The following is a 23,466-nucleotide window of genomic DNA, read 5'->3' on the forward strand; positions in this document are numbered from 1 at the left end:
CCACCACCTCTCTGCCTCCCCCACTGCAGCTCCTGGCTCTCATCTCTCTAGGCCCCTCAGGCAAAGCTGGCCTTCCATGTCAGGTGAGGGGGCCCAGAGGCCACCATGTCTGTGTTCCTGAGGCAGCCGAGGACCAGGAACAGACCCAGCCCAGAGAGCGCTGGGAAGCTTGTGGGGTGAAGGGCTCAGTTTATGCTGCCACCACTCCCGTGCCGGCCCTGGGCTGGGTACTGGGCACCCAAAGATAACTCAGACCTGCCCCCTGCCCCCAGTAGGGGGGTTTGCCTTCAGGAAGTACCTGGCTGAGTCCTTTCCAGAAGGGCGGTGGGAAGGGCGTGAGGAGACATGACTGGCTGTGACTTCAGCCTGCAGTGGGGGGCTGGCTGCAGGGCTGAGCCCGGGGCTCGGGTGCATTGTTTATCTGATGCCAGGGCCCTTCCCTGCCTGTCTCCGGGTCAGGGGATCTGTCTTAAGGAGGGATGGGAGGGTGGGGAGGGGGGCATCATGTGACCAGACATGAGGTCATCTGGGGATCACTGACGCAGAGCTCTCGGGTGCCTGGCAGAGGGCGGGAGTCCTGAGTGACCGATGAAAGGGGAGACTGTCTTTCTGCTCGCTATCATAGGTCTGCTGGCTCGTGGCCACCTTGCTAGGCTCAGGGGTCACGGATCTTCAGGAGTAGAGTCCTGCTTCTAAATTAAGAGTGGGGCCCCTGGGGCAGGCAAGCTGGGGTCCCTGGCCCAGCTGTCCCTCCCCCAGGTCACCTCTGCTCCACACATCATCACAGAGTGGCTCCTCCATCCTCTAGCTCTCTGACCCTGTGACCCAGCAAGTACCCCACCCATCACATAGCTGTTTCACCCAAGGGGCCATGGTCAGGGAGGGTCTGGCCCTGGCATTTGGTAGGCTGGTCCCTCTCTGCCCCGGCCCGGGGGTGCTGGCTGGGGCAGGCACCTCAGCAAACCCGGAGTGGGAGTTGAGGGTAGCGCTAGCCCAGGCCAGGCCACTGAATGAGCTCTTATTGTCTCTATTTTACAGACAGGGAAACTGAGGCTCAGAGAGATTAAAGGTGTCCTCAGTCACCTGGCTGGACAAGGGCAGGGCTGGGATTCCTACCTGAGGCTTGGTGACCTCAGGCCTTGACGAGGCCCCCTGGGCCGCACCGAGCGGTGGCAGCTGAGGCCCATCTGCAGCGTGGGCAGGGCAGAGAGTGTGGAGTGGCTCAGATGGGCAGCCAGCTCAGGCCCCGGGAGGACCCCCAGCCGGGGCAGGGGGCTGGTACGGGTGGGAATGACCACTTGCTGCCTGGCGGGCATCTCCCAGCCGCTGCACCTCTGGAGGTCACTCATTGGCAGTTAAAAATCTATTGTGACTTGTCAGAAAAATGAATAAATGGGCACATTATTTTTTCATTCCAGACCTCAGCATCTGTTTGTCTAATCAGGAAGGAGAGTGGGGAAGTCGGCAAGGGCTGCCGTGCACGTTTTATGTAAGTTTTCCTCTGTCAGAGGAGTTTAAATGGGTAATGAACAGGCTGTGGTGATTTGAAATATAATCCCATTACACTGACGAGATTACGGGGCTTGGAGACTTCACAAATCACGCTCAGGGCTTTTATAGCAAACACCACCCTGTTGGGATTTTGCATTTAAGCAGAGGTGTTTGGTGGGAACACAACATGACAGGCTTAACCCTTTCCCTCTCCTTGGCTGCTTTCCACGCCGCGGGGGCCTCCCGGTGGAGCCCCGAGGATCTGGGCCAGGCCAGGATGGAGGCCAGCGGGGGGACGGCCGGAGAGCCGCCATCTCCCAGCTGTATGGCCTCAGGAGATGACTTCGCTCCTCTTTGCCTGCAGTGGGCAACAGGATGGACCGGGGAAATGGTTAGTAAAACAGCTGAGAGTCTAGTAAGAGGAGGGGGCAGGCACTGATAAAAGACTAGAAGGTGTTAGCTTGTGTTTGCCAGCGTGGCAGGTGTGACCGTGGCCTTACGCGGTGTGACTTCAGGGCTACGCAGATGGATGCTTCCAATTCGAACAGTTACGTATTTGATGTGTACCAGAAAAATATGCAGACACCAAACCTGTGACTTATGGTTGTTCTTGTTTGGCATGAAGTTTAAGGTAGAGAACAACATTAGCCTGAATCAATTTAAGGGGAGATATTAAATCATGGACGAGGTGCAACCTCAGGGTGGCCTGCGGATGGTGATGTTTGGGAAGCTCAGTGTCATCTCATGGAGGCAGACATCATGAGGTTCCCCAGAGAGCTGACTTTTTTTTTTTTTTTGAGAGGGCAGCTCTCATATTTATTGATCAAATGGTTGTTAACAACAATAAAATTCTGTACAGGGGACTCGATGCACAATCATTAATCCACCCCAAGCCTAATTCTCAACAGTCTCCAATCTTCTGAAGCACAACAAAGAAGTTCTTACATGGTGAACAAGGTCTTACATGGTGAACAGTGCAAGGGCAGCCATCACAGAGACTTTCGGTTTTGATCACGCATCATGAACTATAAACAATCAGGTCAATTATGAATATTTGTTTGATTTTTATACTTGATTTATATGTGAATCCCACATTTCTCCATTATTATTATTATTATTATTATTATTATTTTTAATAAAATGCCCAGATAGCTGACTTTTAATCCTTGGGCAGTCATACCCGTCTCCCTGAAGTAGGTGTCCCCAGGTGACTGATTCTAGCCAGTGAAATGTGAGTGGAAGTGGGTGGTGGCATGTGCCGCCTCTGAACCACACTATTCCATTGTTGCTGCTCGTTCGCTCGCCCTTTTGTCTGCTCCCTGGGCCTTTGTGGAAGCCCGAGGACGGCTGGACCCCGGGCTGACTTTGTGTGAAGAGAAGTAAGCTCCGTGTTAAACAGCTGAGGCCTCCGGGCTGTTTCCTGCCGCTGCACAGCCTGGCTCCTCCTGACAGTAAACGCGTCCAGTCCGCACGGCGCTCCTTCCCAGTAGGTCCCCGGTTTTTTTTTTTATATTGGACAATGTTTGGTCTTTTAATATTATGTCTTAGCAACACTGATGATGTACAGAAGTCAGAGAACACATTCTTGTGTTTTTAAACAAAAAAGTCTGCACAAATACTGTTTAATGTCTGTTGCTACTAGATTGGTACCCTCAGAAGTATTTCTGTTGATGGACGACAGAAGAAAACCTAAATAGGGACTGGAGGAGGAGAGATTCATCAGCAGAAGTGCAATTTAATTAGCACGGTCTAAGAGGAGAAGATGGGGGAAAAGAAAGGGGACAAAGGAAATTTACCAGGAGACTGAAGCACATGGTTTGCAGAAGCAAGTGTCCTCTGTGACACACCAGGCAGGCCTGGTTTCCAGAGCTTTCTCCACCCTGAGGACAGGAGATGGAACTGGTAGGGAGGTGATGTAGTTTACCTCTGATGATGCCGCTTAGGGTGGACCTTCGGAGGCTAAACTAGAATGGAGCTGGCAAATTTGCATTAAAACAATCTGCATTTCTGGCTCACATTTCCAAGGCCAGAGAAAACCACGTGTAGGTGGGGAGTGCTGGGTCAGAAACCTCCCACCCCATGATTTCTGGGTCAAAAAGCTGGAGCCAGGGTCTTGTTAGGGCCCCCATTTTAAAGACAGGAAACTGAGGCTCAAAGTAAAGTAGCTCATGTGAGGACACACCGATCAGGACAGATGCACAGAGACACAGCCACCTGCCTCCCGCGTCTGCTTTCTTGAGGGCCACTCACTGAGTGGTTTACAAAATCAGCTGGCAAGGAAGGGCAGGTGGGTAGAGCCCCAGCAGGTGGCTCTGGGACTTGGACTGGGTGCAGGCCCACAGTGCAGGGCCCCCCCAAACCAGAGCTGTTAGTTCCTGAGGCCTGGCTTCTGTGTGCCCGCCTTCCTAAGCACTGAGGAAGCTGGTCTTGGCAGCTGCCATGGCAGCTTCTCTTGGCCCTGGAACTCAAGGGGGAGGCGGCTCAGGCACAGCCAGGGTCTCCTCAGAGGCAGGGCACCACTAAGAACATGGCATCTAGGGAACTGGGTAAGTGGGATGACAGACGTTAGCGCCACGCTGCAGCTGATACCAAGTGTCTATGCACCTGGCCCTATGCATATATTGTCTCATTAAGTCTTGATTCTAACCTTGAGAGGTTGGCATCTTCATTCTATTTTGCAGACAAGGACACTGAGGCACAGAGAAGTCAACCACTTACTAGAGGCTGTGTGGCCAGTTAATAGAGGGGCTGGGGTTTAGAGCCTGCACACCAGGGCCACAACTCTCGGGGTGCCCAGCCGCACCTCGGACCAACTGATCCCCACAGGGAGCTCAGGGGTGGATCCCACTGCTTCTCCCCAGTGCGGGGGCAGGAAGGTGGCAGGGCGGCTGGAGCTCCCAGGCCAGGTTGTGGGAGCCGCACTGGACCCCAGGGTGCAGCCTGAGGCCTCTGACGTCAAGCTGTGGGAAGCCCCCGCTTTCTCCCCTTTCCCCCTTCCTGCTCCTCCTCACTGCCCCAGTGGACCCCTGGCCTCAGGCTGATGCGGGCCCTGGGGTGCGGGGTGCAGGCAGCCAGGTAGGGCTGACTCGGAGGCACAAAACCCTTCTTTCTGCTTCCACAGGCCACCCAGTCTTGGGGCCTCTAGTTTAGCCCACGCTGCAGCCTCCGTCCTTGTCCCGCTATGGGTGCTGTGCTGGGATGTGGTGAAACCATGGGGTGTCCCCATGGGGTGGGGGCTTTATTCTCCCCCGGGGGCCCCTGGCCGTGGCTCCGTGCCCCACGAGGGGGAGGTACACGGTGTGTGGGGCTACACCAAGAAGCCACAGCTGTCCTGCTGCAGGAGGGCTGATGAGGGCCTGACAGGACGGTGCCCGCCCGGCACGGCCACTGCCCACGCCGCTAGGGCCCACGCCTTTGCCCCTAGCTCCTCTCTGACCTCCCCTATTCTCCGCCTGGCATCTTCCAGGTGACACCGGTCCACGGCATCCACTGTGGTGTGGCTTGGGGGTCACTTCCCCCTCTTGGTCTCACCACACTGAGCGTCTTGATGCTGAGCTTGACGTTCTGCCACCCACTCTGGCGTCGACGTTTTGCAATCCCGGACCTGAGAGTGGGGGGCCCTAAGAAATGGCTGAAGGTTTTCTGGGACATAACGGGTGGGGATTATCTCCCAGCCTTTCAATCCATGAAGATTCAGGAGGCTGTCAGTATGCTCTCCAAACGGCTGACGGGCCTTCTTGGGGCCACTGGTCCTGGGGCCCAGGTAGGAGAGGTGTTAGGAGGCAGCTGCTGCCGCGAGTGGGAAGAGGGGTCCCACGTGAGACAACGGTGCAGGCCGTCAGCTAAGGTCAGCCGAGGGGGACCACACGGGCCACCGAGAAGCCCTGACTTGAACGGCAGTGAGGGCCCCGTTGCCAGAGGTGTGCAAGCAGAGGCTCCAGACTCCGGGAGGGGGTGTGCACTTGCTGCCCCCGGGGAAGGCCAGATTAAATGACCTCACAGGATCTCTCAGCTCAGAATTCTCCTACGGAAGCAGAGAAGCTCCTTCAAGTTTTGGCGAACAAACCACTGCAAGGAAGGTCGGGCTCACTGTGGTCCTGGGGCACTTAGGAGGCTCTGGGAAGGTCTGCAGAGGTCATCTGACCCAGCACTGTCACTTACAGATGAGGAACCCGAGGCCCCAGGAGGTGGTGTGCAGCCCAGCCGCCAGCTGAGGAGGGCAGGGCCCAGGGGCTGAGACGGCTGTGGTGTCGGTCACGGCGAGTCCCAGATGAAGGTGAGACCTTCCAAACCCGAGTCCTCAGGTCTGGGATGGAGGTAACGACAGGACCAGCCAGCAGCTGGCTGTGGAGGTACGTGGGCTCATGCCCATTTGCCAAGGGCCGGCCTACAGCCTGCCTGGAACTCAGGCCTGAGGCTCCAGGGTGGCTGGCGGAGGCCAGAGCTCCAGGGACCACGGCCCAGGCCTGCCAGGCTGCCCAGGCCCGGGAAAGCCCTGGGCGTGAGGTCATCACGTCAGGCAGGGGCGGCACTGGAGCCGGGTCAGGAGATGCTGCTGGGAAGCGGAAGCGGGGGCTTTGGGGCCACTTCAGTTTAGCTCCGGCGTGCTGAGCCCCTGCTTGGTAAAGCCCATCCCCAAGGGGCTCATGCTCTTATCCTATAATCCACATTCGGCTGTGGGAGAGGGCCGAGGGAAACCTGGATTTAAGCAGCCTTGGTGTCTGGCTGACCTGGGCGGTGGTTCCCCTCAAATTATTCCTTCAAGCGGACGTCCGTGTTTCGTGTAAACCGCGTGCGTGCTGTGTTTCACAATGTGAGGAGGGTGTTGATTTTGTACTTGAAGAAGGTGACAATTTCACGTCACCCTTGAAGAGGGTCACCCTGCCTTGCTCAGTATGTAGAGAGGCCCACAGTACATTTCAGACATTCAGTGCCACGTCAAATACCAGCAAATGTGACCACCCAGAGTGACTCACTGTCATCACCGTCTTCGGGATAATGTACTCAAGGCTTCAAGAACTTACATGCAAGACGGTATTTCTATGACTTTTATTTTAATAGCATTTTAATATTATGTCACAAGATACAATGACCAAATTAGTCATTTACATTCTCAAAGATACCTAAGTATAAAATTGCTAAAAATTTAAATACAGATAGCAAGCTACAAATTATATATTTTTTTGTTTCTAGGGTGGGTAGGAATGGAAGACATTAGAAAAGGATGCTTCTCTTGGCTGAACAAAGATCAGAATGAAAGAGGAATTCATTAAAATGACCCCTGTGCAAAGAAATACACTTGACTTTGAGATGCTGTTTTTGTCACATCTCTTCCTGTACAACAACTTACAAAAACGTTTGAAATGGAGTCCTTAGTGAAACGTCCGGTCCCTGACCCTGGCAGGGGAGAGCATGGAGGGACGTCACCCTGGGAGGCGTGCGAGGACCGCAGAGGCATCTGGTGTGGCCGGAGGGGTGGGGTCAGCAGATGCCGGGACCCCTGCCTCCCCACCGAGAGGTGGGACCCAGTGGGAGCAGCTCCCCTCGGCACCCATCTCTGCTCGCCATCCTCCCCAATAGGGCGAAAGCTGGGGCTTCCTGACTGCTTGGACTGGGAGAAGGGGGCTGAGGCCCTTTCAAGTCAGCGGGCTCTCCCAGAGGCAGGAGACCCCCGCACAGGGCTAACTCGCTGCGACGGACACTTGCTATTTAAGAAATGGAAAAGACGGCTTCTGGCTGGGAGCTCAGCAGGGCCCGCGGAGCAGCCATCCCCCGGGCTGCACAGGCTCCCGGCCTCTCTGAAATCAGAGGCGCTGGGTCGGTCCCCGGGGAGAGTGGCGCTGCCTCGGCCACACATCGCTAGGCCCCCCTTCCTAACTTTAGTGAGATACTGGCCTCAAAGCAATGCACTCATTTAAACAAATGGCATAGTTAAAACTATTGACTAAGCCCTAAACATTTCTTCTGAGAAATCGAGCCATAGCTTTTCAATCTGCCCGTTCAATATGGGAACAGATTTCAAAGAGAATAACATAACAATCCTCTGCCCCAAAGAATGGTCCATCATATCAACCATGATAAAGAGTACACCTGTTTTATTCAAAGGATAAAAATTTTTGTTCTTTGTTTAAGAAATTTGATCAAGTTGCAAGGAAATGTCTGGGCGTGGCTATGTACATCCTCAGGAGGGCCGTCGGGCGGAGACGATGGCTGGGCAGCACGTGGCTCCTTGGTGTCCCCTGGCCCCTGCGCACTGCTAATCAAAGCCACTGCCTCTCAGGCTTCAGTCCCATGGAAATGTCCTCCACTCTGTTCTGAGGGGGCCCCTCCCCCTGAGAGCACACCAGCCCTGTGCCCGTGAGCCAGGGACTGCCTCCCCCCGAGGACTGCAGGACCCGGGAGGGCTCTAGGGCCCCCTGGCCTGGCAGGCAGGCTCTGAGTTATGGCAACAGGTTGAGGCTGGAGGCCAGTGTCATTGCTGCCCTGATTTCTTCTCCTTCTGGAAGCTGAAGCTTGTACGCCTGTTCAGTTTTCTTTGTTTTTGAGCAAAATAGTCAGCCCGGGCAGTGCTTGCTCGTGCCTCCAGGATGTAGTTGACCTAGGAAGCAAGAGCACACAGTCCAGTCACTGGCCGGCTGGCCAAGCTGCTTGCCCAGGGCACAGACAAGCAGGGGTCGTGACCAGGGCTAGGGCCGCTGTCATGTGGAGTCGTCAGCCCAGAGATCCCACAGCAGGCCGGCGTGGTGCCCACCTTATGACAGGAGAAGGGGGGCTTGGCGCAGGCAAGCAGCTGGTGCGGGCCCTTCCCCAGTCACTGTCGAGCTTTTCTGATTCCAGAGTCACAGTCCCTCCTTAGCATGTGTTGCCCCCTGGGAGGCTGGGCATCCGTGGTCTGCTCTTTTCCTGCTGTGCAGCCCTGGGCTTGCACACAACTCCCCTGAGCTACTTTTTTCAGATGAGAACGCCGTGGGGATGGAAAACAAGGGGAAACAAGGCTGTACTTGGCCTCCCACCAGGAGCCACAGGGCTTCCAGCTGTGGGTGTTCCTCTGCTGCTCACGAGCCCCACCAGCAAGGGCTCACCAGGCAAGAAGGGAAGTGAGGCGCAGAGAAGAGGGCCAAGCTGACCAGGGTCAGGGTCAAAGCCGGAGCTGGGAGGGGGCGGGGCGGGCACAGCCGCTGTCTCCTGGCTGCCGTGCAGACAGGAGGTGCTGAGCCTTGCGCACGCTCCCCGAGCCCAGCTCCTGGGTTCTTTTCATATCCCGACGCGTGGACCTACTGCACACTGGGGGGGAGCTGCACACACAGTCATTGTCACTAGCACCTTGGGCGCCGGGCACCCACCATGGCCGAGCCTGGCCGCATGTTTGGTTCACGGACCAAGGGAAAAGTAAGACTTGGTCCCTGTCCCAAGGAACTCACAGCCTAGTGGGTGTCCCAACAGCATGACCAGGGGACACAGACAGAGGAGGACACTAAGATGGGGTGAGCACTGGGGGGGGGGTGCAGGGAAAGCTTGCAGAGGGAAGGAATAGGCTGGGCTTTGAGAGATAGTAGGAATTTGGGTGTACAGGGGGCAGGGGAGAAGCATCAAGGCCCAGGCAAGTATCTGTGAGTTATGACTAGAAACCTAATCGCTTTGGCTAGAGATGAGCCACTACTCCACTGATTCTACTCTGAAGGCCACCTTTCCCATGCGCCGAGCAGGAGGCCTCGTAGAAAGAGGCTGGGGGTCCCTGGGGCCAGCAGAGCAAGTGGTGAGGGGCCAAGGCTGACACTGTCCCCTCCAAACTTTCTGCTCTGATAGTCGCCAGCAGCAGGCGTTAAAGGCTGGTGTGTGAGTGCAGAAGGCCTGACACGCTTGGCCCACTGCCTCGCCAAGTCACCAGCTGAGAGCAATAAATCATAGGACCTCAGGGCCGGCGGACAATTTGGGACACTACAGACAGTGCATGGAAGTAAGAAGTTTATCATTCTTAATAAGAGCAATCTCTGGATTATATTGCTCACACACTCAGCCAACCTAGTGTTTTCAGTGTATTTTTGGCACATGTAACTTGACTAAAGCATTTAAAAATGATCCTTTAACAAGCCAACTATTTCCCAAATTTATTATCTTCAGTGCATTGTGATAATCACATAGATAATTTTAATGGAAGATTAATGTAATAATCAAAAGATAAAAACGCCCTTTGGTCTGCCATTAGCTGGTTAATATGCTGTGGCTTAAAACTTGCACAATTTTATGTACTATAGAGTGTTTCACTCTCAATGCATTTTACAGCTTAAGGCATAAAAATATAGGGAGTTTTCATGGTCAATAAAACTACCGCCTCCATCACTCGATCATGAGAAGAACCCAATTTGAAGAGACCAATGATTCCTCTGAGATTCCTCCCAAAGCCTGAAGAATTAGGACCACACACGGCTTAGCTCAGTTACATCTCAGGGCGGGGACGGGTAGGTCTGGACCTCCTTAGGGCCAGGTTCAAGTTCAGGCTCCATCCTACGTGCTCTGTGGCCTTGGGCCTCTATCTCCTCATCTATACAATGGGGATAATAATATCTACATTCTGCAGGGCAGCTCTGCAGATTAAATGAGATGGTGGACATAAAACACCTTGCATACAAGCCAGTGGTAAATGAATGGGAGACATTACTATTTTTACTCAGGGAAAAACATGATGAGATAAAATCACTTGGTGGAGAGCTGCCTGCTTGTAATGGCTTCTTTGACATCAGCCTCTGCCCTTATTTCCTCCCTCCAGTTTCAGTCTACAGCCCCTATTTTGTGTAAAACTCCTGAATTCGGGAACCATACATGCATCATTTGAGGCTAAGACTGACCCTTGAAGAACCTCCAATGGAAACATTTCTGCCAAATTCCCGGACACAGGGCTGGGGCTTCAAGTCACTTGGGGTTGGTGCAAAACTCACAGACACTGTGGGAATGGCAGATAAGGTTAAGTATTTAAATTGCTATAAAAATCAGAGATAGGAGAGTGAAATTTAATCTTCCATCAGGATCATGACCATTAGCTCTCTAAGTAAATCAGGCCTAGGCATGCTGTGACTCTCCTGGAGCCTTGTGCATGAGGGAGTGTTTCTACATTTGATATGAAAACACTTTAGGGGAAGCGACAGGCCTCAGGGATTTTGCAGAAAAGCATCTGCTTTGAGAAGGCATTTGGTCCTGTGAAATGATTTCTCTGCACATGCTCTTCCACAGTCTCACACCGAGGTCATAAACCTATGTTTCTGTCATCAATCTGCTGTTGTGAAAATTATTTTGATGTCAAACACAGGATTATAATTTTACTAGGATCCTTCTCAAGTCTTGAATATTTTAATGCTGGCTATAAAAAAAGCCCAGCCCCTGATGGGATAATGGACTGTTTTTTTTCCCCAGGTCCCAAACATTGCACAGGTGCCCCATGCTGCCTCCAGTGATGACCTAGCACATCGCTCTTGGCTTGCTGGTGTTAAGCACGGCAGCCACTCTGTCCCCACTGCCTGGTCCAAGGGGACTCTGATCCGTGGTGGTCCTTGAACCCTCCACCTTCCACCCAACTGGCCACGCTACTCTGTCTCGGCCCCAAACTGCCCTCCCAGTGGCTTTATTCATGTAATTCTCATCTATTACTTCTGAAAATCTTTTGCCGCCATGAGGACATGCAGAACAGTTCCGTTTCATTGAAACACCCATTCAACTCTTTAAGGCTACACACACTGGAGGGCTAAGGGCACGGCTTCTGAAATCTGCCCATCGGGAGTCACGTTCTGGTTCTGCGAGTCCTGGTCCTGGCTCTGCTTTCCTGTCTGGTCAATCTATGTGACATTTGGCTGCAAGAAAGGGGTCTCCATTTCTAAGAGCCTGAAAACTACCAGTCCCAGGCCACTCGAGTGCGGTGCCCAACTAGCTGCCTGGGTGGCAAGTGGGAGCTTCTCAGAAACACACAATGCAGGCCCTACCCCAGACTGCCCGAACTGAGACCCTGGGGGCTTTTCTCGGACCCCCACTTCCTGAGGTTCTGTGTGGCCTGGCCCCTCCAGCCACCCTCTGTTCCAGCCACATGGGCCTGGGATGGTACCCGCCCTGCCTCTCGCCCCTTCAGACTGCTCCCTGTCTGAGGTGTTATTTCCCTCTCCTCATCTGATACAGTAGTGCCATTTACCCACCCTTCAGGGCACAGCTCTCTCTCTCTCTGCCCCCCCAAGCCCAGCACTTAGTTTATCCTTTACCCTTTACATACCTACACAGCACCTTTGTGATTGTCTTAACACTCCCTTAGTAATTTCAGTGTTTGACGTCTGCCTCCTCTGACAGAGGAAAAGCTGAGGGCAGAGACTGGGTCTGGCACTGCAGGATCCCAGGCCCCAGCCCAGCACACAGAAGGTGCCTGGGGAGGGCTGCAGAGACACAGTAACATACAAGTCTAGCATAAAGTTGGTATGTTTAGTACGGGCTGCTAAAATTATCAAGTATATTAAGGTGTCTTCAAATAATAATGACTTCCCCAGTGTGTTCCAGAGGCCTCAAGGAGCTCCTGACAGTGGATGGAAGGAAACAAATGGTGCATAAAAAGATAAATAAATGCACAAAGAACCAGGATGACCGGGGGCTGGGAGGAAGCCGGAGGGGGTCATGCTTTGGCTGAAGCAGGTGCAGAAGAGTTGACCGTGGTGTGGCTCTGGGAGCAGGTGCTCACCAGTTGGGTGACCTGTAAGCAGCCCACCACACCAGGCCCGGAGCCTCGTCCAACGCCCAGGGGGCGGCCACCAACCCCAGAGCCTGGGCTGAGGAGGACACTCACCTTGAGCACGATCTCATTGACGGTAGCAGCGTCGGATTCAAAGTAGAGGTGTTTATAGTCGTGATTGCTTAGATACGTGAGTTTAAATATTGCGTGACCTGGGTGGGGAGAGAGGGGGGGGCAGTGTTGAGGGGAGGCCCCCATGTGTTCTCCCCTTATCACTCCAATTCAAGCGAGAGCAAGCAGATGCCATGTGGCAGCTAGTCTTTCCAGGAGTTCATTTTTCTCAACACAGGCTCAGGAGAAACAATAAAAAAGAAAGAAAAAAAGGCTAGTTAGGTCCCATTCCACTCCGGAGCGTGTTCAGGTGAAGGCCACATCAGGCAGGCTTTATGGAACTACGTCTACACAATAATTACATGGAAAAGGTAGTATTTTTAAGGTAGAAGGCCGATTCACTCTAAATTATTACTCTAAAAATAAAGTAACTGTGTTAAAAGTCTAACAAATGAGTAACAGGGAAGGAGAGCGGCTGATGGCAATGCCATTCGGAGGCTTCGTCACAGCCCTGGCTGCTGGCGGCAGCGCGAGTCCTGGTCTGGTGACCCTGGGCAGAAGATGCTCCCGGGGCCTCTCGTCATTCCTACCCCGGGAGGATGGATGGACGAGCCGGCAGGCGGGCTGCGCTGCGGACGACCACGGAGAGCTGCTGCCTTGCCAGGCAGCCCGGCTGCAGGGGGTCAGGTCCCCCGCACACACCACACTCTCCTAGCCCCACACACTCCTCCCACCCTCACAGTAACCCTGTCATTACCGGGGTTGCCTCCGATTTAGGCTCATCTCACTCACTGCCCTCCCACACTACAGGCTGGCCCACGGCACTGCACACGCCCACCTGCCCAGGCCCACTGCCCCCTCTGGGAAAGACCCGCCAATCCTGAGTGACTCGGCTCAGCTGGTGCCACAAGTCTTCGCAGCTACGCTTCTAGGCAGGGAAGCCCGCTTCCCCTACGGTGGCGCCTGCAACCACGTCTGCACTCCCTGGGCCTGTCTCTGGGCCAGACATGCCAGAGTCCCTCCTCTGACCCGCGGCAGTCCCGCCTGAAGCTCCCCTGGCACACGCTGTCTTCGGGCTCCTGGAGACCCTGTGGCTCTCCAAGAGAGTCCTGATTCTCCTGAAGCTATTCTGAAGTTGTTTCTGTTACTGGCAACCAAGGCGGTGTAGCCAGTGCTCAGCAAACGCTCCCAGACAAAGGAGCAGCTGGTGGCATCCCCAGCAGAGGCGTCCTGCACAGCCCCAGCTGCATCCCGTGCCGGCTCAGGAGACCTCAGTGCTCGTGAGAGTAAAATGCAGCGTATCCCTTCTAACAGGCCTTCTCAACCGTGGTCCTTTTAATCGAAGCGGTGGCTGGTCATAGTTATTAATTAGTAATATATCACCCATATTACTGTAAGTTCACCTCTTTCCCGGAGAAATCTTCTTGGGGACTTTATTTACAGTAGCTAATTCTTCAGAATCTCCAAAAATAAACTGATATATGTTGTACATTTGTGGCCAGAAAAGTTGAGCTGCTGATATTTTATCCTGGAAACATCATTATGATATACTAATTGTGACTATAAATTCTATATTTAAAAAATTAGCTAATAATTTCTGAAAAACCTCACTTTGAGTCGCTTGACAAATTGAGCCTGTTTCTAAATCGTGGTACTAAAATGTTAGGATTCTTAACCGGGAGTTAATCATTTCATTAATACATAAATTACTTGTTTCTGTGCATCTCACGTAATGAGCTGTACTGTAGCCAGGTGCACGTGTGTGTATCCTGTTACCGTCACAGGATCCGTCTTCGAACAATGGCCTTGCTGGCGACGTTACTGTGTGGAAGACGATGCGGACATCTCTGCCGGCCACGCTGTGACCAAGCGGAGCCATTTATGGAGGTCACAGGGCTGTGAAGGACAAGCAGAGACACCCCTCCAGGAGGCCTTCCTGCTGACACCTGGCCGACACAGACACAGACACCAGGGCCTGGGGCTAAGAGGACCAGAAGGTCTTAGGGAGGCCTGTAGACCTGAAGCTTCAGGGTTCACCGACCACTCTGATAAGTGATCTCACAGACTGTCTACACCACCTGCTCCTACTTGTCACTGACAAAACCAAACCAAACCTCAAGATGCCAGAGTATGTTTTGCCGGGATAACGAGACACCATTAAAAATCTTCCTGCACTCTTTAGGTAGATCCAAGTCTGTACACGGCATAAGTGACATGCAGTTTGCACAGGCCTGGGAGCCTCTGGAAGGAAGCCTCGACACTGTCCCCTTGGGACCGCTCTGCCGGCGGGACGCACCGGCTGCGGCTCACAGACAGGGGCCTGCAGTTTATCCGCACAGCAGTCACATGGAGAAACAGAAGAAATCGTCCCAGTCCGGTTGCTGAAAGGCGGCATATATGGGCTGGGTGACCACAGACGCAGCACCTTCTGTATTTTGCTGGGCAAGGGGGCTGCGTGCAACCTTGGCCTGTCCCCAGCGTCCATTCTAGAGCCCCGGGGGAAGAGTGAAATGGCCTGGAATGATGAAGAGGCCCCCTCCTCACTGTCTCTCCGAAGCCTCTGAGGTGTCCCTGCAGTGCAAGCACTCACACCACCAAGAAGAGGGGAGAATGTTATCTGGAGAACCTGGGTCTCCATTTCAACCAGCCAGCCCTTCTGTGCTGCGGCACAGCCACCGATGTTAATAATGGGGCAGGGTGTCACTGGACGGCACGGCAGATACCGCCCGCCCCCCCCTACCCTGCAGGAGGCCCCTGGAGGGCAAGCTCAAGGGCATGAGGTGAGGTGGGCGCTGCCGCCAGGCTTTTCACCACAGCAAGGGCTCCACTCACTCCAGAGGGAGGTTTGCCCTGAGGATTTCCCTCGCACTCAGGGGCCCCTCTGATTTGCCTGATGGCCAGCAGGGCAGATGTACTCAGTTCAGGCCCTGCCAGAGGCACAGGCGGGGAGAGGTGCAGAGAAACGAACAGCAACACAAGTATGACGAGTGTGTCAGGAGCACAGGGAACAGGAGCAGACTCTGGGCAGTGTTGGAGGGGCCAGCGGTAACGGTGGGGGTGGAGAAGGATGCAACAGGGTCAGGACAAGGCACGGACAATGTACAGGGACAAGGGGCGGCATGTTTCTGGGGGCCTCTGAGCAGACAAGTGGGCAGGGAGTGACACGGAGCAGGTCAAGGGCTGGGAGTGCTGGGTTCACCAGCTGAGGGAGCTGCTAGTGGGTTGGAAGCTGGGCAGTGAAGTAAATGGTCACATTTTGGGGGTACTCACCCTGGCTCCCAGGGCCTGGAGGCAAGGAGACCAGTTGCCACAGTCATCGGGGTAGAAGTATACGTGGTTTTGAGCTGGAGAGGGGCAAAGGATTATGGGAAAGGGACTGACTTGAGAACTATAGAGGTGACATTGGCAGGACTTGGGGACTCTTTTATAATAGAGTAACAGTTAATAAAGCAGAATTCACACTTATATAATTTCACCCAGTCCAAAACCTATATATTAAAGTGAAACAAGTTAATTGACCTCCTGCTGGAAACAGATCTATCAATTAACATGAGTAATTTATGTTACAGGGAAAAATCAGAGGCGTCTGGGAAGAAGCAATCACTGGCATTTCATCACTATTGAACAGAATAAAAAGTCTGTTATCAAACACTTTATCAGCCCCAGGCACCTTAAGGCTCAGGTAAGAGAGGTAGAGGGGTCAAATGACCCCCCAGCTGAAGTCTGTAGGGTGTCTGCCTGGGGCGTTGGAGTCGAGGCAGTCAGGTTACCTTTGAAAACTGAAGACCACCAGCAGTTTTCATAGAGAGAGGCAAGCCACAGGGCAAACTGTCTTTGCAAAAACTTCAGCTGAGAGAAAGTTACACTTTAGTAGGATATGACAATGTCGAATAGTCCAATGAGTTCAAATTGTTTTGTTTGGACTGTTAAATTCTGTTTGGAAATTAAGGCATGACAAGAGCCTGGGATGCAGGGGTAAAAGCGTGAAGCTCTGCAGTCAGAGGCTCGGGATGGAATCCCTGCTCCGCCGCGTCCTAGTGCTGGGACCCTGATAAGGCGCCATCTGTCCAGCGTCTCACATTGTGCCTGGATAGAGCAGGGCTCAAGGGTGATCATTTTTACAAGTGCAATGGAACTGATATTTGAAGATAAAATCCTCATTATTTTGAAGATCTTGTTTTTAACTGGGCCTTCTTTGAGCAGACTTGCTTTTACAGCACTGGAGGAATGAAATGCAATACAATGGGGGTACAAAATGTGGGGGTCTCAGCACTGGTCACATGCTCAGGGCAGACACTGAAACTATATATGTGCTTCTGAATACTGAAATGGAAATCTGGATATGTAAAACTATATTCACGTTTATGTATATATATTTTTCAAAGTAAAACAGAGAAGATGGAACGTTACACTGAGCAGAAACTAATGAGCAGCACAAATGTCAGAAGTGGAGATGTTTGAGCTTCCGTGCTATAATTTATCTTTTGCATTATGAGTTCTAACTTAAACAAGACGCTGCGCTGAAAAAACAGGTTCCTCTGGTCAGTTCCAAGAGCGCAGCCGTCATCCTCGGATGGGACAATGCAAGCCGAAGCAGCGGCGGCTCCTACACTCCCGGGAAGCGGAAGCGCTCCCAGATTTCCTCTGCCAACGGAACAGAGATCATTGTTGGAAAGGAGGCTCTCTCCTAACAGTCCACTAGTGCTGACGGCGGCCCGACAGCTGCTGCTCAGAGCTGCGGCCTGCGGCCCACCTGTGGCTATCCCCCCTCCCCGGCCCCCGCCCTTTGCCAGGAAAGCCAAAGATAAACGTGAGTTTCTTTTTGTTCTTTTCAATTAAAAAGGTAAAAAGCATATTTTTAAATCGCTAGAAATTTTAGAAGATAGTGGAAAATCCTCCACACTCCATCCCGGTAATACCAACACCCTGGCAGAAGGACATCCACGATCTTATTTCTAGTTATTCTCACTTGCTTTTCACTCAACATTCACCACAACCCTTCCCCTGTTGCTAGTCTCTACAACCATTTTTTTTCCCACAGCTGCAGTTTATTCCAGCAGGTAGACGCGTGTCAGGGTTCATGCTCTCTCTGTTGGGCATTTAAGTTACTCTGAAGATTGTCAGTATTATAAGTAAGGCAATGGAGAAAGCCTCCGAAGATTTGGATTCCTTCTCAGTTCCTTTTTATTGGCATAAATTCTTTTTTTGAGACATGAATTGCAATTTTACCGAGAAGGAAACAGGTCTTTTAAAAATTGTGGTAAAATATACATAAAATTTACCATTCAACCATTTCTAAGCGTACAGTTCAATGATATTAGGTGCTGCAACCATTACCGCTACCCATTTCCGGAACTTTTTCATCATCCCAACCAGAAACTTTGTGCTCCTTAAACACTAACTTCCCTTCTCTCTCTTCTCCCTGCTCCTGGTCGTATCTATAAACTCGCCTGTTCCAGGTGATGAATGAAAGCGTACGTGTAAAATATAAGTGAAAATATGCTTTCACTTAGCATAGTTTTCAAGGTTCACCCATGTTGTAAGTTACCAGAATTTCATTCTTCTTAAGGCTGAATAATATTCCACTGTATGTATACACCACATTTCATTTATCCAGTCACCTGTGTGTGGACATCTGACTTGTTTCTACCTTTTGGCTGTTGTGAACAATGTTGCTGTGAACACTGACGTTCAAGTATCTGTTTGAGTCTCTGCACTGGTGGACCATACGGTAACTCCATGTTTTACCTTTTGAGCCAAAATGTTTTTTGCACGGGCTGCACCATTTCACATTCCCATCAGCAATGATGCACAAGGGTTCTAATTTCTCTACATCCTCACCACACTTTTTTCCCTTTCTTTTTTTGTTAATAATTGCCATCCTAATAGGAATGAAGTAGTATCTCAGTGTGGTTTTGATTTGCATTTCCCTAATGACTAATGACGTTGTATATCTTTTCATGTGCTTATTGGTCATTTGTCTATCTTCTTTGGAGAAATGTCTGTTCTAGTCCTTAGCCCACTTTTGAATTGGGTTGTTTGGTTTCTGAGGATACTGAGTTTTAACTAAATTACCATTAGTAATCTGCCCAAGATTGTCCAATACCTAAGAAGCAGAAATAGCATTCAAAATCCACAGGGCGGGACCCCAAGCCTTTGCTATCTTTAAAATTCCAAAGGGCCTCTCTGCAAATGAAGCAGTGTAGCCAAAATTCATTCTCCCTGCCATTGTGGACTCAATCCAAGAGGGAAAACATTCATTTATGTAACAGCTGCTGCGGCATGGATACTTTTTAAAACTGGGTTTCCAGGATCTGATCTTTCTCATTGAATTTCCTGGAGGAAACAGATGGGAACACATATTCTTTTAGGCAAAGTCATGCCTTCCTGTAGGCCCTGGGGGAAAGACTAGGCTGGGATACTCAGGTCTCTGGGTGAAAACTCCTTCTGGATAAGTTCTCCACAGCAGCAGCATTTCCAAGCCTGTGGAGGCTTCAGCTCTGGGTAACTCAACCGGTGAAGGCTGGTGCTTCTTCCAGAGCACCCCGTAACGGGGGAGGCCCCGTGAGCGGCAGTGACCTCTGGGACCTCTGGAGCGGGCCCGAGTCTGACCCGTTTACACTTCACCTTCATCTTTCAGACCCTCTCTCTCTCTCTCCACTCTTTGGCTCCTTCCTATAAACATAATTAAGGCTCTCTGATTATAAAAACTCCCATGGCAATGTGATTTCCCTCCTTCCTCTATCTAATTGATTGAAAACACTCTTGCTAAGGTCACTTCGACCTCTATGCTGAGATCGCCAGTAGATACTTCTCATTTTTATTTTGCTTGGCTTCTCAGCTAATCTGGTACTTCAACCTGAACTCCTCTCTTCCCTGGGTTTCCTGGAGGCACAGCCACCTGATTCTTCAGGAGGCTTCTCTAGTCAATCTGTTTCTCATGTCTCCTTTGTGACTTCTTGTCCTTCATCTGTCCCTTAAATGACAGTTTCTCTCCATGTCCTATCTTTGACCCTCATCCCTTCTACCTCTGCATTTCTCCTGTCAGGTTTGCCCTTAGATTTAATTACTATTCAATGTTGATGACCCCAAAGCAGAAATCGGGCCTAGAGCCTTCTCTAGAGTTTCAGGGCCAACCCGTGAGTATAGCTGTCATCTTCGTATGGCCCCACAGTGCATGGCCAGAATCGACGTCAACGTTTCCCCTTAAATCAAAAGCACTGTTAGCTCAGTTGGAGGCCTCCCTACTCACCAAGTTCCAGCCATTTGGTCTCCTAAGTAGTTTTCACAAATTCACCTCCATCCATTCCCGCCCTGAGACCACAGCCCTCACCTAGTTCCTGAGCGCCTGTTGCCTCCTCTCTAGTTTTCCTACTTTTGATGGTATCTTCTTCAGAGCCAAACACCTACCCACAGAAATCATCTTTTTATAACACACATCTGGCCACATCACTCACCTACTTAAAACTCTCGGTGCTTTTTTCCTATTGTCTTCAGAATAAAGCCCAAGCTTCTGAAAATAATTTTCAAGATTCTTGATTGATAGTTCTCCAACAGCAGGTTACAGAATCCCTTACGCTCACGCACATTATTGAGGAGCCCAAATAGCTTTTGTTTATGTGAATTATATCAGTATTTTTTTGTATTAAAAATTAAAAGACATTAAAAAGATACTAACTCATTAAAAATAATAAATCCATTATAATATAAACTATGTATTAAAAAAATGGAAAACCCCTTATATTTCCCCAAAACAGTTTAATGAGAGGAGTGGCATTAATTTATATTTTTGAGATCTTTTTAATATTTAACAGAGAACAGCTGGATTATCCTATCTGCTTCTGCATTTGATCTGTTGTGATATACTATTTTAGTAGAAGCATATGAAGAAAAGCCAGCCTCAGACAGGTAAGCTTTTGGAAAAGAGGGGTGTATTTTAATATTCTACTTTGCAAATATTCTTCTTTGGTGCTATACCAAACTTGATACGTGGTAGTTTCTTAAAGATCAGTTGCAATGTAGAATCTAAAAACCACATTAATTAGCTTGTTTATTCTGTTAACATTAAAACCATTACCATTGGTCTGTCTGGCACTTTGAATGAATCTTTGACTCCTGCATGATTTTGTAACATCTTGGAATAGTCTGGAAAATACTGGCTCACTGAGTTATGCAGGTCTTCCGAATGTTGACACATTTCATTTTATGATAGCAGAAACATCACATTCATGAATATCACCACTGATCTCACTAGAAAAGTCTTTAAGCAATGAGAGGCTAAGCTCATGGGGATGGATACAAGTTTTTCAAAATTCTAATTGTTACCTGAAAGCTTGAATTTAGTCATTGGCATCAAATACTACCACTTATTTCCTTGAAGTAACAGGCTCACATCCTTCATTTTCAAGAAAAAGTCTGCTGAATACTCAGGCTTGAATAACCATAGTTTGTCAGTCCTTTCAAGCAAAAACAGTGTTCTATGAAATTAATGGTTAGTTCAGTTTGCAATTCAAACAATTACACAAGTGCCTTTCCTTGCAACAAGTATTCTACTCCCCTATAGAGCAGAAAGGCTTAATTCAGGAAAGGTACTTCAGGAAATGAATTAAGAACAATGATCTATGGAATCTTTTGATGCTTCAATTTACATGCAAGTTGTTCTAACAAAGTATCGTATGGCTTATTTCAGTAACCAAATAGTGGCTGAGCTTTATTCCTTAGCTTTTAGAGAGGCAGATAAGCAAGAAACAAGTTGTCTATCTGAAAATTTCCTCCTCAGTTTGACTAGCTTGAGTTTGCAAGCCTCTTGGGAGGCTAAATTATAACACATCCCTCATCTATCCAGAATCCTTAGAGCAGACAGCTAGGGTGACCTTTCTGCAAAAAGACTTTTTTTATTTTAAGCATTAAAATTCCATGTTACAAATTTTCCTCTTGTATTGGAGTATAAAGAAAATAAATTACTATATTATCATTTTCATCTTTTTAAGTACTGAGCATCATGATTTTCTCAGGGTTGCAAAAGGCTCTATGTCTTGTCACAAAATAGTTCCACGCTGCCATACTACTATGCTTATTGGGTTTTTAGACTGTTCTTTGATAGTCTTTGATTTTGTTTCATTCTTGGTCAACTCTTGTCAGTTTTCATTTCCCACTATCTTTATTAAGTTCTGTCATTCTTTCTCTCCTCTTCTAATTTTCTGCATTTAACATCCTTTAGAAAGAGAAACCAGATAGCCAGGAATGGCTGAAATTTGTTAAAAAATAAGACTCTACAGACTCCATGTTGGGGCTAGGGATATTCTTCCATCAAAAAAATTCAGAAGTTTAAGGGCCTTGACTTTGAGTCAGTGGTAGAGGGAAGAACATAAACGTATGTTACCATTTATATATAACTTTGGACAAGTTGTGTAATGTCTATGAGCCCCAATTTCCTCATTTATAAAATGGGAATCATTTATACATGATTGTTGTTGTTACGGTAAAATCAACAATTCTAAAATTCTATAATAAATGTATGCAAAACCTCACAGAGTTGTTGCAAGAATTAAGTAGTGTGTATAAAGCACTTGAGACACTGCCTGGTACATGGTAGGTTCCCTTAAGACAAACAAACTTATCCTGCAAAGGGCCTGATAGTAAATCTTTGAGGCTTTGCAGACCAAAAGGCAAAATTAAGGCTATTTTGTAGATACCTGTACAATGAGAGAAAAAAATGTTTTACATTTTTTATTGACAAAATTTCAAGAAGTATAATCAAATGCATTTTGGGGGGATAATACAGGTCTACTAATGAGAAGGATAAAATCTTTTCACTGCATGGGGAGGGGTAACATTTTGCCTAAATGGAATCAACATTAGTGTCCCCTATCATCAAATCAATTATAAACGTCCACCTGTAAAAACCGTTCTTGGCTCCCAGACCACACAGAAATCGGTGGTGGGCTAGACTTAGCCTATGGGCCACAGTTTTTCAATCCTTGCTCAGAGTTCTTCTCTCTTGCTTATCTCCTCTTTCTTGGTTCATTCCATACAGTTGCTAATGGTGACATTTTGAATGCCTTTAATTGCTTTGTGTACATTTGGGTTTCTATCTGATATATCTCCCATCTCCCAGCCTTTAACACTTCTTGTAGTGAAGGCTTAATGGCAATAAATTCTTCCATCTTCTGGGTGTCTGAAACTGTCTTTATTTCATTTTCATTTCTGAAGGATATTTTCAGTGAACACAGAATTCAGACTGACAGATTTTCTTTCAGCACTTTATAGAGATGTCATTCCACTGTCTTTTGGATTGCATTATTTCTGATGAGAAGTCAGCCACCATTCTTATTTTGGTTTCTCTGGCTGATTTTAAGATTTTTCTCTTTATCATTGGTTTTCAACAATTTGATTATGATGTGCCTTGATGTGGTTTTCTCTGTATTTATCCTGTTTGGCCTTCAGTGGTCTTCCAAGATTGGTGGGACGATTATTTTTAATCAAATCTGTAGTAGACCTCTTCTCTATTCCTGAGACTCCCAATTACCTATATGTTAGAACACTCGATATTATTTCACAGTCTGTTCTTTTTGTAGTTTTTTTGTCTCTGTGCTTCAGTTTGAATATTTTCTACTGTCCTGCCTTAAAGTTCACTGATTGTGGTGGGCAGATTCTGAAATGCCTGCCAATGACCCTGCCTCCTGTTCTTTACACCCTTGTGTAATCTCCTTGTCCTGTTTGTGGGCTAGACCTAGTGACTTACTTCTGATCAATACAATACAGCCAGTGTGTTGGAGTCACTTCTGAGATTAGGTCCCTATTATGACTTCTCCTTGGCTAGTACTCTCTTGTTCTTGGTTATACTGATGAAACCAGCTGCGATCTTGTGAGCTTCCCTATGGAGAGGCCCATGTGGGAAGGAACTGAGGGTGTTCACAATGAAATGAACTCTGCCAGCAACCACTCAGGGAGCTTGGAAGCAGATCCTGCCCCAATCGAACCTTGAGATGGTGGGCCCTGGCTGACAGCTTGATTGCAGCCTCGCAGGAGACCCTAAGGTAGAGGCCCAGCTAATCTGTGCTGGACTCTTGACCACAAAACCTTTGAGGTAATAAATGTTATTATTGTTTTAAACCACACAGTTTTGGAGGAATTTGTTATATGGCAATAGATAACACACTGCC

At 49.5% G+C, this 23,466-nt stretch overlaps 1 protein-coding gene and 1 long non-coding RNA gene across 7 annotated transcripts in view; one reads left to right on the forward strand and one right to left on the reverse strand.

Annotated features, from left to right (window-relative positions):
- The first annotated feature begins 1,436 nt into the window (after positions 1 to 1,436).
- LOC130683043 (uncharacterized) lies at positions 1,437 to 6,805 on the forward strand. The gene is made up of 3 exons (XR_008996635.1): positions 1,437 to 1,489; positions 5,655 to 5,767; positions 6,685 to 6,805. It is a non-coding gene; the product is annotated as an uncharacterized LOC130683043 (long non-coding RNA).
- A 764-nt stretch (positions 6,806 to 7,569) lies between these two features.
- Positions 7,570 to 23,466, reverse strand: part of MAPKAP1 (MAPK associated protein 1) — a 232,540-nt gene continuing 216,643 nt past the window's right edge. For 5 of the 6 annotated variants that reach the window (XM_057499032.1, XM_057499029.1, XM_057499026.1 and 2 more), the window contains 2 exons: positions 12,305 to 12,402; positions 7,570 to 8,089 (listed from right to left, as the gene is read on the reverse strand). In XM_057499032.1, the coding sequence (XP_057355015.1) occupies positions 7,964 to 8,089; positions 12,305 to 12,402 (224 nt within the window). In that variant the 3' untranslated portion in view covers positions 7,570 to 7,963. Of the gene's footprint in view, positions 8,090 to 12,304; positions 12,403 to 12,457; positions 12,541 to 23,466 lie in introns of those variants that run through there. The other variant, XM_057499030.1, reaches the window with a different exon arrangement.

The sequence above is a fragment of the Manis pentadactyla genome, chromosome 3 (assembly GCF_030020395.1).
Source record: "Manis pentadactyla isolate mManPen7 chromosome 3, mManPen7.hap1, whole genome shotgun sequence".
NCBI classification, from domain to species: Eukaryota; Metazoa; Chordata; class Mammalia; order Pholidota; family Manidae; genus Manis; species Manis pentadactyla.